Source organism: Seriola aureovittata, chromosome 4 (genome assembly GCF_021018895.1).
Source record: "Seriola aureovittata isolate HTS-2021-v1 ecotype China chromosome 4, ASM2101889v1, whole genome shotgun sequence".
Taxonomy (NCBI): Eukaryota; Metazoa; Chordata; class Actinopteri; order Carangiformes; family Carangidae; genus Seriola; species Seriola aureovittata.
The window spans coordinates 22,937,357-22,953,180 of NC_079367.1; the positions used below are offsets into that span (position 1 = coordinate 22,937,357).

Consider the following 15,824-nt stretch of genomic DNA (forward strand, 5'->3'; position numbering starts at 1 on the left):
GTCCCACACCAGGATGTTAGTGACTAAACAGTCAACAGGCTCGAGCCTGTTATCTTCTTGTGTGTGTGTGTGTGTGTGTGTGTGTGTGTGCGTACCTTTTCTATGATTGCTCACCACTCTGCTGGAAATGAATCCAAACAATAACTCCTTCCTCATCCAAAGCTTTATCAAATCTGGTGCTCCACTTCACAGTTCCTTAGTGCTCTTGCACACACACCTACACACACACACACGCGCACTCACACACACACAGTTTGCAAGCCAAGAACATTTCCGCAGAGTCGGTTTAGATACAGTAACCACATTGGCTCCGTCACTGGCCTCCCAAATTTCCCACATAAACCCGGAGATTCCAGATGTTGCAGGGAGGCAAAAAGTCTGCGCCTCCGCTGGGCCTGCAGCCCTCACCTCCACATCCTCAGGTTGGCCGAGCGTGTGGCACAGCTCACACCGAACGCCGTGTCTTTCTGCGCTCAAGCAAACCCGTGGGTAACCATGCTACTGGAGATTTACATAGCTGTGCACTTCCACCTGTACCCAGATAACAAAAAAAACACAGCAGAGGCTCTGTCCCGGGGCAGTGTAGCACTGCGGCTTTCTTGTGGTTTCAGACCTGATTAAACAATTTGGCTCAGTAATCAAAGAGCAGTAGCAGGCAGAGGCAGAGCAGACTTCCTGCATCCTCTCCGCTCTCTGGCTCACCGGCTTTAAAAGTTAAGGGCCCAGCAGGACTTGTTTGTGTCTCAGTTTGAAAACAATACCTGCACTGTACTTCCAGCTTATCACGGCTGATGAGTTGAGCAGAATTGTTGGCAGTGAACAAAAGTGATTACAGTGAGTCCACACATGCATCGCTTAAAAAAAGTGATAATTTTAATTGCTAATACTTTGAGAGACAATGATGGTGATGCTGAAAGTACAATTCAGATTTTCTTTTCTTTCAAAAATACTTTTCTTCTGTGTTGCTAACATAACACAGCTTCGTAAACAAGTAGTCTGAGAACACTTAAAGTGTTCACACAGATGTTGATAGCTGCAGTTTGTCTTCTATTAAATGGAAATGTTTTGTATAACTCTTTGTTTTTTGAGAATCATGTGTAGCAGCATGAGACCCTTGGAGGCAAAACTGTGATGATTTCAAACAGGACTCTATGTAAGACATTTGTCATAGGATGGGAAACCACAAGCCCTGCTGTAGGTTTAATTTAAAGCAGCTGTCATTTTCTCATTTGGTCTTTGTCAGGCTCTTTACAGCAGTTTCTATCTTGGGACATCTTGAAGTATAAACATCAACTTCCTGTTTGAATTTGTATCATGGAGACTAATGTCAGTACAGTATACTGTATCTTGTCTGCTGTATTTATTGGTGATTGCTGTGAAGGAGCCTCAGAGCAAAACTTCCCTAATGTGTATTTCACATCACTGTAAAGGTGATGGAAATTAGTCCCTGGTGGGAAAAAAGAGAGAGAGAGAGAGACTTAAAACCAGCTTGAAAATGACTTAAAATCAATAAAACATGAGCTTATTTTCTACATCTGCCACCTCTGTGAGAAAAAGAGAGAAACTGTGGGAGTGAGAGTGATTGAGAAAGAAATGTACCTCTGTGATTAAATCCTCATTGCTCTAATAGAAACCAGGTGCTGGACAGTGGTGTAAATGTTTTCCCATGCATTTTTGTGGGCAATGCAGCCTGAACAGATTCAGACCTGACAGCATTACATGCTTTGTCATTCAATGAAACAATAGCCACATACGCTTGTCATGCCAGTTTTACATCCCTGTAGCCTCTTTATACAAACTTTGACCCCTGCAAGCGCTCACTTAAGGAAAAGTTTCATATTGATATTGAAACAAACCTTTGAATTTTTCTATTTTTACACCACGCTGTGTTGTGGTTTAATACAAAAAGTCAAGTTATGTAAGAAACTGCTGCAGTGGGAAGATTGTGAATAAACATAATGGTTTAGTCATGTGAAAATCTGCAGGTTTTTTTAATGTTTCTTCTCTTTGATGTAGTTGATTATCTGTTTGGAAACTAATGATTCTGTAAAGAACTACCTCCACTCTAGGAGGAAACCATGACGTTACAATGGACGGTCCTCTAAGAAAATAAAATTAGTGGCCACTTTAATGGATTGGGACCAAACTCAGCTCCTCCTTCCCCAACCCCATAATCTAAACCCAGATATACACCACATGTGTGGCTCCTCTGGAAAAATGAACTCGACTTGGGAATATATGGTCAGGAAATTTATAGCACATGCCTGGGACGAGCCCTCAGGGGCCGGGGTGGAGGTGGAGGGGAGCTCTCCCCTCTCCCCTCTCCCCTCTCCCCTCTCCCCTCTCCCCTCTCCCCGCTCCCTGAGCCTTGTTTCCATTAGGCTAGGAAGAGCAATCTCCCAGACTATTCAAGGGGGCCTGGTGTAAGACCTCTTGGCCAACATCATGACCCAATCGCGGAGGAGAAATCAGTTTCCTCACATCTGGGATTTTCCCACTGCAGCTACGGGACAGCATTCCACATCAGTCACCAGACACGGACACAGGCAGCGCACACAGACACAAACTCTGGAATTTAGTGCACAAATAAATATGTGTGTTTATCTGCATGTGTTTATGAAAGAGGGGGGAGGGAGATAGTGAGAGAGAATGGACTAAAACTAGCCCAGAAAATGTGCCAAAAGTTTTTTTTTTCAGTGCAAAAACGGGAAAACGAGCGCTCTCCAAAAACCTGCCCGGCCAAAACAAACAAGTGGGTGAGTCAGCGAAGGGAAAACATTCTCAAGCTGATTGATGTTTCCTCTCCTTGCATCTGCTATTACTTCCACTGCCAAGGACCTCCAGAGGCTAAGTCATCGTCTAGCCACAATGATCCTCGCTGCGATAATGCCCATCTTTATTGTGCGAGTGGTTTCTCTTTTTTCGAGGGGACAGAGAGGAGGCTCAGCGGTGGGGCTGTGTTTACCTCTCTGGTGATTCATGTCGAGAGAGGTCAGAACCTTGTTGCCGCACTACCTCCATCACTTTTACTCTCGACGGCTGACAGGGACGGTATTGTCCGTCTGTCCGTTCCGGCCTTGTCAGTCACTGAGCCTGGAGATTGATTCCTTGTTTACAACTCTGACATCTAGTACACTCATTCATTATCCTGTTTTCAGTTCACGTCACCCCAAACCAGTCGGGGGATTAGTAAGACGATGGACAGGTGATGTTTTGACGTTCTTCTTTGAATCTGTGTTATTTTAGTAGGTTCATGTCTTCACTTTTGTAGGAAATGGAACGCTGGTATTATAATGAATTAAGATGGAATGTGTTGAATGTTTTGGGTTTAATTCGCATTTAATTATAATTATATTCACTCTCAGCCTTTTTTCTTTCTGGGCTTCCTGGTTCACGTGACCAGCAGAAGAAAAGGTGCTGACCCTCACCCTTCCTGAAAAGTCAGAGGATCAAATGAAACAGGTTCTCCAGACAAGTGTGTGAGTGTGTGTGTGTGTGTATTTTCTGTCCGCCAAGCTGCATTTTAGCCTGAGGTCAGAACAAGCCAGGCTGAAAATAGTGTCATGCTGATCATCACTTGTGACCCAGGCTGAAAAAAGCATCTATATTTCCCCACATATCTTTCATTCCTGTGACTCAGAATAACAGTGACAAATTCAGCGAGATCCAATTAAATGCAGATGAAAAGCTGTCACACTCCGAGAATTATTTAGTTCCCTCGCTGTGAACGAGCAGAAAGTTTTGATCTTTTGCTTCATAGGAAGCTTCAGTCTTTGATGTTTGTGTCGTTTGAGTCTTAAACCTGAAAAATGAAGATGTAAATCTTTTCAGGACAGATGCAGTAAAGATCATAAGAAGGTTCTCTGGGTCTCTTACACACAGGTTTCGGGTCTTCCTGACTGACACATCATTTCAGGTTTAGACAGAGCAAATAGAAAACTGAGCCCTTCATTAATATTCTCCCCTCAGCTGCACACTCCTTTGGCACTCGGATATCTCACTATGTGACCTTGTAATAATGTGTAAATCACCCACCCCCTCGGTGGCAAATGGGGTCTCTGTCTTTATTGAAATGAAGTCATGTTAGCTCAGCTTCATAGGGAGAGGCCAAACTGAGGTCAGCAGAGGTTTGTTCATTTAAGAAACTGTCAATCTCCAGCCAGTCACTCTGTGTTTATAATGGTATTAAACCTGTTATAAGAGTAACCCCAGCTGGTGACCAAGAAATTAATACAGCATGATATGATATCATCACTCTTAGGTCATGCACTGGCTCAATGGGTTTTCAATAATCGGAGGAAATTCCTAAAATAATTGTGGTATAATATTATATAATATAAAATATATTATTATAATATTGATATTGTGACAACAAAAAATTAAATGTTGCTGAAACTGAACCTGTGTTTTCTGTTGAAGGGTGTACTGACTCTCACCTACCAGGGGACAACTCGGTGAGCTCTCATTGAGCTTTAAAATAATGGACGACATTGGCCTGAAGTGAGATTTAGGTCAAAATCCTAATAATAGCTGTCAAATCAGTCCATGCCAATCATATGTTTTAAAAGGGTCCAAAAAAAAAAGGCATATGCCTACCTGCTGCAGTTAAAAATAATACTCCAGACAAACTTTTACAATACTCTTACAATTTAAAGGAAATTATGATTGTACTATATTAAATTATATAATTGTTGGTGCATTATTGATCATCAAAGACAATTACCTGGGACTATAACTATAAATGAACATTAGTGTAGTGCTTTATTGTAGTCTGTGCTCACGTGTTATAGTTTGTAGGATGATAATGAAGTGCGAGACAGGGCTGGTGTATTTGATAGCTCAGTTTTGAATTGTGTCATTTGAGAGCTACGGTGTGTGTGTGTGTAGTGGTGGCTGTGGGGTGGATTGAATGGTTTGCCGCTTGTGATGCCTTCAGGTGTTCTGCGTAAAACTCACAACATACTTGGATTGGAAGCTCTCTCTGGTGGTTGTTTGATTCTAGTGAACTTGTGCTACATTTTGCTCCGGTAGCAGACTGGGAGAGACTGACCTTGGACAAAGCATCCAGAGGTTGTTGTATCTTACATCACAGAATTGTTGCAGATAGTATTTTGTTGTCTTTCGCTTATTTGCAGCTGTAATCTCAAGGACAATTTATACACAACGAGGGTTTTTTTTTTTTAGTTGGAAGAACACTATGGAAAATGCTTTTTAAGTGTTATGTTTTTTTGTTTGTTTTGTTTTTTGTGGATGATAAGTGCCCAGCTGTTAATTGCCATAGTTCCCGCAGCACTTGAAAGCATCACGATGTTTAGCGCTCGCTGTGCGCGGACCCCTTCGCACACACACACAGACGCACGTACACACACATCTGGTGTGAAGTGTGAAAGTCCTGTCCTGGTGCTTTACTATCACTGTGTTACTTTTCCTCACCCTATTGGCTGCTTCATTGATTTCTGATTGAGAGGAGTAAATTCATTTTTCCTTTCAATATGTTTACAACTGTATCTGAAGCCCGGGCACCAAAGTCAGGTCTGCTGCTGAAGTAGGAAAAAACTTCAATCCGGGAACAGGAAAGGTGATTTTCTGTCGCAGACTTAAACACGGGTTTGTGTGGGACGAGGAGGATTTTGTTATTATGTCCGAGAGGAGGATTTGCGATGACATCTAGAAGAAACTCAGCGAAACTGAAGCTCCGGCGGTCTTTCAGCGAGCAGCTGCGGAGCTCCACGTCCAAAGCCTGGGATTTACTCTGGAAGAATGTCAGAGAGCGGAGAGTGGCAGGTCAGTAGCCCGCTGCAGGCAGACCCTAGCCCGCTGAGAGAGAGAGAGAGAGAGCGGTGGAGGGGTAACCTCCACAGCAAAACACCTAGGTCAGCAAAGTCATTTTAATTTAGTGGTGCCAGTAACAGGGATGACATAATTCATGGTGTGCACTTAGTGTCATTATAGTGTTGGAGTAAGAGTTTTTATAGAGTAAAGAAAATTCAAATGAAAATGGCATTAATTTGTCTTAGCAGCCTACTATTGTTTTTTTTTTCTTCTCTTATGTTAGGTTGGTCGGTCGGTACAGTGTAAAACCATGGTTCTACTATAATGGATAAATATTAAATGTGCATGCGGTCCACTGCAAAAGTTCATATAATTTGTCCGCTGCTGTGTTTGGTCCAGTGAACTTAAATCCTACCGATTTTAACCGCATCTAAACGACGTAAGCAACTCATAACCTTTTGCACACGTGTAGGAAATCCTTAGAAATAATGTAGCTGCAGTGTTCGTATTAACACAAGCTTTATCCATGAGAGATGCCATGTGCCTGGAAACACCGCAGAGTGGCGCTGATGGGCAGTTTTTACACGACATGAAATATGAGTGAGAATGGACTATATCATCTCCCTCATTTGATCTGTTGCTCATAGCAACAAAAAAATTAAACTATCTATCTATCTATCTATCTATCTATCTATCTATCTATCTATCTATCTATCTATCTATCTAAAGTCTGTATTCACTGTGACAATGTTGCAGCTGTTTGTCAGTCATAATTTCAAATATAAACATGATAAGATGGATCCATGTTTGTCCTCCATTGCCTTGTTTGCTAATATGAATACCTGGCTGTGAATAAACTTGGACAAGCAGTTTCCTAGCAATGCGACTCCAATGAAATGGTAAATACATATTTACTTTAACATCTTAAAATGCACCTGTGCCGGGTGCAAGATATGTTGTTCAGACACACAGTCGCAAGTCATTTAAATGAAATTATGCACAAGAGATCTGGTTTCATCCCTCTGATACAGCCAGTTAAAGAATGGAATTATGGATTAAAAAATTTAAATGAATAAAGGCAAGATTTGGCTTCAGAGAATCTCAGGAAAAAGACAAAAGTACAAGTGACATATTATGTTGTGTTGGGAAAATGTTTACTTTGATTTTCAATCTACTTTGAGAAACACCGAAGATTTAGATGTTAATGCCTGCAGCAATGATTCTGTCAAAGGTCTGTGACAGTGTTAACAGTGGGAAGCAATCATTTGTGCAGTGGCCTAAGTCTACCAGTAGGTGCAGTGAACAGTAGCTCCTCATGTGGAAAAGCCACATGAATTACAGAAACTTCACTTTAAGCTCTGAAGTCATACAAACAGAGACCAGATGTTGTGTGTGACATGTCAGAAAGTATCTCATGTCACCGGTGTGTCGTCTGTGTTTGGCAGGATTCGAAGCTGCTGGTCAAGTTTCACGCGAGGCTGTGTATTTTGTGCATGAAGTTTGATACATGCTGGCCTCAGCTGTGCAGCCTGCTGAGGCACGTCACTGATGCAGCAGCTGAGTCCTGCGTTGTCTGGATATTTGACACATTAATCTTGCATTCTCTTCCATATACAGTATGTATCTCAGTGATGTGTGCCATGCATCTGGCAGTCTCTGCAGTCCCGAGGCCTTGAGCTGCTTGTATACACAGAACGATGGGGTGGGGTGGGGTGGGGTGGGGGGGGGGTGGCAGATGACAGATGGACTTAAAGTTTGACTGTTTTTGCAAGGAAGGTTGTTCTTGGATTGCTATAGATTTATATTTGTGCAAGGGTTTTTGTGCCTCTGTGTATATGTAGATCCTGTGGACTGGGAATGCATACCTGATGTGTTCTGTGGGTCTGGCTGCAGAAAAGGTTTGTATCCTTTCCAAAATGGATTTTAGGGAAACCAGAGAGAGGGAACCTGGATTTATGTGAAATTTAGGTCAAGTGCAGTAGACCCTTGACAGCTAATTCATAGCTCATCTGAAATGGATTTGGCCAGACAGTAAGGAAATCCATGTATGTCAAATCACAGGAGGTGACCCATGTAGAGCCAAACACTGATGGAGGGCAGCTGTCTCAGGAAGTCAGATTTCAGTGAAAGCTGCATAAAATCTTTTCGCACATTAAAGCGCTGGCTCCGAGTACAGAACCTATGATACATTGTTCAGATTCAGACTTTTGAATGTGTCCTGCTGTTACGTTGAAGGTCACTCCGCAGTGAGCAAATATTAAAAAAAAAAAAGCATAAGCTTCATCTGCCCTTGTGTGATTAATAGGTGTTAATTACAGTTTAACTGTAAAGCAGGAGCCAAATACTGATAAATGTGCACTGTCAGACTCTGCAGATAGATTTATATCAAAAAGCTCTTTTTAATAAAAGGGGGCGTGAAATGTCTTTACTTCTGTATGGGCTTGACTTTGAACTGAGGCAATTGCTCAACACTCACACATAAATGAAATATCAGGATAGTGCAAATCACTATTTAATCTTCATCCCTCAGATGAAAGTTGGGCTTTTCATCCGAATCATTCAAACTGCAAGTTTTGAATATTCATCACCTGATTTTAATTGAGCATCAATTTAAAAAAAAGAAAGAAAAAAAGCTGTCTTCTTGTAGCAAGTGGGCGTGACTCAGCAGCATCATCAACATCAGTCTGAGTTCACCCTATCAGGCGAACATTAAGAACTAAAGATTGTAATTTCTTAAGTAAGATTTAAAGATTAACATTATCAAATGCTTTTGAGAAGTCAGTAAAGAGAGTGGAGACAATATCATCAGCTACTGGAACTGCAGCTGTGCTTGTGTTGTGACCAGGCTGAACAACAGACTGCTGTGTTGTGGCGGCTGTGAAGGTTGTGAGTCTGTGACAGTTTTTGAATCTACTGGTCGGTAATTGCTCAGATCAGTGACATTCCCACTCTCTTGTAAAATGAGGACATGAGGATGAATTATACCCGTTAAAAAAAAACTGATTAAAGATGTCGGCCATGTGCGAACCAATAAAAGGGAGAAGAAAGGGATAAAGGTTCGTTCAAGATTTTGTGTGTATCACTGTAGCATTGATCATCCATGATGCCTCTTGCATGTGTTTTAGCATCTGCTTAGGTTCTAGCTGCCGGGCGGTCTCTGTGGTCTGAGAGACTTTCTTGTTCTTTGTTTTCCTCTCTGACTCCTCAGTGGAAACACTGTGTGTATGTTTAGTATAGTCACATAAAACAAGACAAAAAAAAAAATCTTACTTGTACCATGACCAACGCAAGTCTTAAAATGCCTTGATTCTGAAAAGGCACTACTAATACTTGTGTTCAATACTCTGATTTTCTAGACATACTCTGCAGATCTACTGAGAATAACTTGGTAATGTACTGTATAAGTGAGAAGCTTGAATATCTTAGGACAGACCTCTATTTGGGGAAAACCCACCAGCTTCACGCAGCTGTTCAGGAGTCCTTATTTCTAAAGAGGAGATTAAAGTGAATAATTATACGTGCAGTCTTACTAAAAGAGTCGACTCCGGTTCACAGTTGTAGTGCAGCTGAGCACCTACTGCCACACTAAATAACCAGGCGTTAAAACGGCTTCCGAACCGCTTCAAGTTACCTGGATAGCGGCTCAACTGGGCTTGCAGTATTAAAGTGCAATTTACTCCCAGACCTGAGCTCAGAATTCAGACATTTGGTGGCTCATGAGGTGGAAATCTTCACTCACACTGGGGCTATTCTTAAGCCGTAACCACAGGAAACATAGCCACACCAGAGCCAGGACTGCCCAGTGCAGATTACATGTGTCTGCTGGTGAATCAAACCACATCAGAGCAGTGTCTGAACCCCACTCTGCTGCCTCTGCACTCATCGTCTGTGGGTCCCGAGCTTCCACTGCATGATTCAGAATCTAAGTTTTCCTTTTATGATCATACCTGCCTGGAGCTGAGTGCTGGAGCAGAGGAGGAAAGATGGATGGAAATGCACTAAATGCCTGTGTTACAGCTTTGGCTTAATTTGTCATCACACAATAACACTTACTGCCACTCAGTCTGGCCGGACGGGTTCTTACACAGTCAGTGTTTGTGCGCGTGTGTTTAATGTGCGTCTGGATTCCTGATGCCATGCTGTATAGTAGTTGAGCTCTGAAACCCAGACGGAGGCGTGTTGGAACAAGTTTGATAAGGGCTGGAGTCACTGCGCCTGACACACAACACTCCTACTAAGGACAAACCGCAGCCATTTCTTCATGGCATGCAGAACAAAGTTAAACACAAAGACATGCTGGGGATCTCGTGGATCTTTCAAAATCCCTGCTGAGGTATTTGAGTGCTGACAGAGAGGAAAACACCATTAATCTCATTCATTATCATGTTTCATAGCAGTGGGTGATTGATTCTGTAACGCAATACGTGATGCATTTGGTGAATTTCTTTGTCTAGACAAGGAGGGAAGAATAAAGAAAATGGGGTCAGGGAGACCACACTGTCGCCGACAAGCTGTCAATCACTTTTGCATCTGACACGTTAAGCGATCCCTTCACTCCATGAATGAACACAGGTGTTTGTGTGTGTAAAAAGTGAGTCACCGCCCAGTGAAATCATCTAAATAGTGTCACACCATCACCTCGTACCTTAAAAAAGCAGCAATCACGTATTAAAATAGCTCCACCTCAGGGTGTGGGGAGGGCCATTAAACCCAGGAGAGCTTTATGAAAATGTGCAGCGGGCCCTGAAGTGTGCTGCTGAATTGTGGTCTTTGTGAGCTTAAGCTAGGCTGGATTTTGCCAGCCAGGTAAAGGAACAGACAGAGGCTGTGTTTGACTTGGTCTCTTGCCCGTTTGTGTTCTATTCACATGTATGGCGCCATGCTTACACTACACAGACAGGTCTGTATGCTGAGGGCCACAGACGGTCACAGGGAGAGTGGCAGGCGCCCGGTCTGGCACTGGGCGGGTCTGTGCACTTTACTTCAGGTGTGAGGAGATTGTTGTTCCATGTTGTAAAGCGGCTGATTCAAGAGGAATTTTCAATCAGAGCAGCATGAGTTTTACTTTTCAGCAGAAATGATCATCGCAGTATGCTTCTGTTTCACATGTTGCCAGGGATATCATTTTTTGTTTGCAGATGAAATGCATTTTGGCCTTGACTCAGTTTTTTTAATTCTTTTTTTAATTCTTCCAGCTAGAACTATATCCGAAGTCACAGCTTGATTGATGTCCATAAGCCCATATATCACTTCCTGTTGGTACAGCACACTGGCTTCTCCTGACTGAAATAACTGTGTACTATAAAAATCAGTAAACAGGGTTTGTTACATATTATGAAGCTAGTTACAACTTTATGCAAAATCTCAGATTGATTGACGTCTGCTGGTGCACATCTTATAACACCTCACGCGTTGCTGTCTTATACACTACCTGCAAAAACTATATTCTATGAACATTAGTCTCTGGTAAATACTAAATATGTTTTGTATGTATGCAGGCACTAGGGGAACAGTGTCCAGTGAGGCTTTAATTCCTGTCTATTGAGGTCACTGGATGTATTCAAGCTAAAAATTTCTTGTTCCCCTGAGGAGCTGACACTTGGAGGAGACCTGCTGAGAGGCCTTCCTGCGGCTGGAAGTAGGGGTTGTGTGGTGGGGGTGGGGGAGCAGAAATTAGCATTCTCAAACCAAGAAAACAACTTCTCCCTCTCTCCGCTGTAGTTTCCTCTAAAGTGGCACAGACTCACTCTCGCCCAGTAAACTTGGCACCTGTGCGCCCGGGAACAGCAGAAGAGTTGTTCTAGTGCAGGGCGGGTCCAGAAACCACTATTTTTGTAAGCCCTCCCACACCCCTCTTTCTTCCACTCCTGCTCTCCTTACTCAGCTCACAGGCATTCCAATGGTATTTATATTTCCCTCCAGAGCAGGGGGAAGTCGACAAGCGTTCACACAGACATTGGATTCAGCTCTGCAAGGTGGGCAGTACTCCCACTGCTTCCTCGCAATTGGCCTCCCTGTGGTCACATGACACGAAGAGAAAGACTGTGTGTTGGCACTCCTCCCCCTAGGCTCTGCTCTGCCGTCCCTCTCAGCTCACTTTTAGGCTCTTTGCGCCTGTATGTGAAGTTTTCTGTTGGTTGGAGAGTGTGTGGGTTAGTGTGTATCAGCCAGTGGTCAGGGGCTTGTTTGGGATACAGTGTTCCAGTTATGTTTCGGGAGCTCCCGGAGTCCACAGGCAGCGAGTGTCTGGGGAGTATGACCCCAGAGACTCAGGATATCTACCTGAGAATGGACCATCACCGCAGACGCTCTGGGTACAGGCTGGGCAGGATCATTGCCAGGCAGCAGCTACTCAAGAGGATTGCTGGAGGTAGGAGAGGTGTTTGGATAGTGACAGTTCAGACTGTGGTCTTTTGGTTGGAAATCAGCCTTTTTTTTTTTAGCTTTGGCTGAAGAACCACCTTTTGGTATTCTGTTTAAATTCACTCCTCCTCGTCATACACCCAGGAATGCTAGGAGTAACGGCCAAGCAAGCTGGTAGTCAAAACACGTAGTGAGTAAGATATGACACATACATCTGAATGTGAAAGGATAAATGCAGGATGACCTGCTGGCAAGTGAGCAAGGGCATTGTTGTGTTTGTTTGGGATCAGCTGATTACTTTCGTCAAATGTCAGTTCATATCTCTGGCTTTTCACCTTGCTCGCTTGTTTCCTGATAAAGTTGAAATTCAATAGAAATAATCTTTGGAAGACAAATATAATGGTAACATAGAGTGCTTGTGTGTGTGTTTGTGTGTGTGTGTGTGTGTGTGTGTGTGTGTGTGTGTGTGTGTGTGTGTGTGTGTGTGTGTGTGTGTGTGTGTGTGTGTGTGTGTGTGTGTGTGTCAATGCAGACGAAGCCAAACTTGACCTTCAGCCAATAAGTAGTCAAGGGTGCGGTTGTGGTAAATAATTGGTATCACTGACTACAATGGACACTGAGGTGTAAAGCTATACAATCAGTTATATAAGAATAGATAAGCCCGGAGTGTAAACAAGATATATCAGTGAAAGTGTCGCCTGACAGTTTTACAAGCCTTCGGCTCATATGTGGATGGCTGGATGTGGCAGGAGAGCAGCAGTTTTTTTTTTTTTTTTACTAGAGCAGGGCCTGACCTTTCATTCAGCTTTCTCCAAGGTCTGTAACCTCTTGTCTGTCTTGCAAGTACCTGGAAATTTGATGTCAGTCCTGGGAGGGGGCAGGGCACGCATAACAATAGAGAGGACAAAGCTCATTCTACGCCCGTTCCCTCCCTCCTGTAAGTGTGAGAAACCTGGTGCTGGATCAAAGGCTGGCCGCATTTCATAACAGAAAAGTCATCAATAAGAAACTGATGGCAACCCACCACTGAGCTCTCCTCTCATAGCCACACAAACCAGAGCATGAGTCTGATAATGCAGCTCCTTGTGTGGGGAAAGAGGATGGAGGCAACTCACGAGCCACGTTTTGTGATAGTGACAATGTGAGGGATAAACAAAGTTTACTGCTGGATTGATGTGTCAAGATGTCCCTGAGCTGTGTGTGCGTTCGCTTGTTTTCAGGGGGAAAAGCTCCATGATCTGATGTTTGCAGGCGTGTGCAGTCATGCCACCTGGCATGTGTTTTCAGATTACAGATGTCTGGTCTGACAGCAAACCAACAATTTAAGTCGTCTGTGACAAGGACAGCAAATATCCACATGTTTGAAGAAGGTTTTCAGATTCTTTTATCCATGGTAAAAGTCATTTTAACACATTTTACTTGCTTGGTTATTGTCAGGTGTGACATTTTAAATACTTCTAAATATGACATGCTTTGATTTCACTGCCGTCTCAGGGGATCATTGATATTGATCCAATGTCGTTGCACAGCTTGGCGTTTCAAAGTGACCAAGATAACATTAGGCTTTGATTTCTCCTCAATATCATATATGAGTCTTGTTAATATTTTATATGATAGTGTATATGATCATGATCCTCAACTTCCATATAAATGTTAGCTGTTTCAGCTAGATACAAGCAGTAGAAATCACAACGTCAAATTGTAATACATGCATAAGGAAACTTGTGTGTGCCGAGGTGTGTTATGTTCAGACAGTTTGTAGACGTGTTTAACTGTTAGAAATGTGCTTACAGTAACTAATGAGAAACACAGGCGATAAAACACGGTAAATGTTAACGTTCCAGTGAATTAATCCCACATAATATCAAGCAGTTTGTTTAAGACAGTGAACACAACAACTACAATTATCTCCAAGGTAACAGTTTCTAAGAATATAAAAGGTTTAAAAAAAAGCTGTGAGAAACTTAACGTGTTTCACATCTATTGTTATCTGCTTTCTTAAGTACTGCCATTATGCAATTTTCTTGCATAATTTTGGCTATTACATTTTTTTTTATCTGACTTGCCTTAAATGCCTCAATGGAGCAATTTTCTTGCAGTGTGGCAGTTTTTCTTAATTTTCCCCAGGGAACAGTGTTCGTCGCTTTTCGGATCTCACCTTGTGTGATGCTGACGTTTGAGTATTTTAAGGGACTGACGGCGGAGTGCGCAGAGCTGCAGGATTGATCTCCATGCGTTGCAGTGGCTCCTGCATTCCAGCTGGCCGGCTCTGTTGACATAGCAGGTTGAAAGTGAATGGGGGCCATGGTGATGGACAAAGTTACTCATGTATTGTTTCACCCCAAATTCCAGGGAAGCCTGTGGGGTCTTAGTCATGTTTCCGATTTGATGGCCTTTCAAAGCCACCACAGCTTTGTGTGTGGGTTCTTGTTCAGTCCTCTATGATTAGCCATCGACTGACTGAAGATCCTACTGTCCGAAAAATTCTGACCACAGTATATCTCAGAGTCAGTGGATATAAATGCACGGCTGTGTGTGAGATGAGATGGAAAGAAACAGACGTTTGAGTGCTGCACAGTGGGATTGTTGTGCAAGAGAAAGGGCTTGTTTTTTATTGTGGAGGAATGTGTGTCCTTTCCTGAAAATGTTCCTCAGATTTTGGAGGAGTTTTTTCCAGACTTCATCACTATGGAAGGGCTACTGTGTTTCTGCAGCTTTCTGCTCTCTGCACCCCAATTCCTCCCTCCTCAGCCCATCTGGACTCCAGATTCTCAGGATTTCTGCGCCTGTTGCTGCTACTCTTGCATCAGAAAAAGAAATGTTGCAGGGCCATATTTAGCGTATTGTATGTGTCCAGTATACCTTTAATCTATGCGTGTTACACCGGTCGTACACAGGCCAGTGCTTGTAGGTCAATGAGCTCTTCATGGCATCATAGAGAAAAATCTTATCTAATCTTTTATGTTTGATCTTTGCAGTTCATGCTTGTGCATAAAGCTGTTATAGTTCATAAATATATATTAATCAGGTCTCATAGGGGCCATTGTTTGCACTTGAAAATCTTGACAGTGTTTTGCTACTGGCTATGGAATCAGTTGAGATGTACTGACGTGTGTTTCATGCTGGGAAATTGACTGATTCAGTGGGGATTTCAGTAAATGTCAAAATATGATTGAATAATTTTGTTCATAATATACCCATATATCGTTTAGAACTCACATGTTTATTGCATTAGATGGTGGTACTTCAGCTGTTCTTCTTGTGCACCAAGCTGGAATGTAGTGACGCATCATTGACACAGACAATTATTAGGTTTTGGGAGTGTTTGCATTTAGCAATGGAACAGTCCTGGGAACCTCTGGGCTTCAGTAGAAACCTTGAGCAGCTGAAAGCTACACCGTGACTAAAAGCTCGCTCGCTGACTGTGGATGTTTAGTCCGCTTCCTCATTGAGGAGCTGTTGTGTGTCAGACAAGAAGCTCTGTCCAGTGTGACCCCTCCATGGCCCTCCATGCCTTATTGACCTTGGTGCAGCCAGTGGGCTGTGATCTCTGCCCTGGAAAGGTCATTAGTGCCTTCTGCCCTGGTTGAGGACATTGAGTGTTTCTTGTCAAATGACACAAGTTATTGCGTGGCAGCTGTGTGCTCGTCAGTGAATCTCTCTTGTGTCCTGGAGTTACAAAGTGCGCC

General features: G+C 42.9%; 1 protein-coding gene across 4 annotated transcripts in view; it reads left to right on the forward strand.

Moving 5' to 3' along the window:
• stard13b (StAR-related lipid transfer (START) domain containing 13b) overlaps positions 1-15,824 on the forward strand; it is a 68,635-nt gene that overhangs the window by 31,031 nt on the left and 21,780 nt on the right. Inside the window, exon 1 of one of the 4 annotated variants that reach the window (XM_056373947.1) lies at positions 5,368-5,784. The exons of 2 other annotated variants lie outside the window; for them this stretch is intronic. In XM_056373947.1, coding sequence (XP_056229922.1) covers positions 5,661-5,784 — 124 coding nt within the window. In that variant the 5' untranslated portion in view covers positions 5,368-5,660. Of the gene's footprint in view, positions 1-5,367; positions 5,785-11,909; positions 12,143-15,824 lie in introns of those variants that run through there. One more of the 4 variants, XM_056373946.1, reaches the window with a different exon arrangement.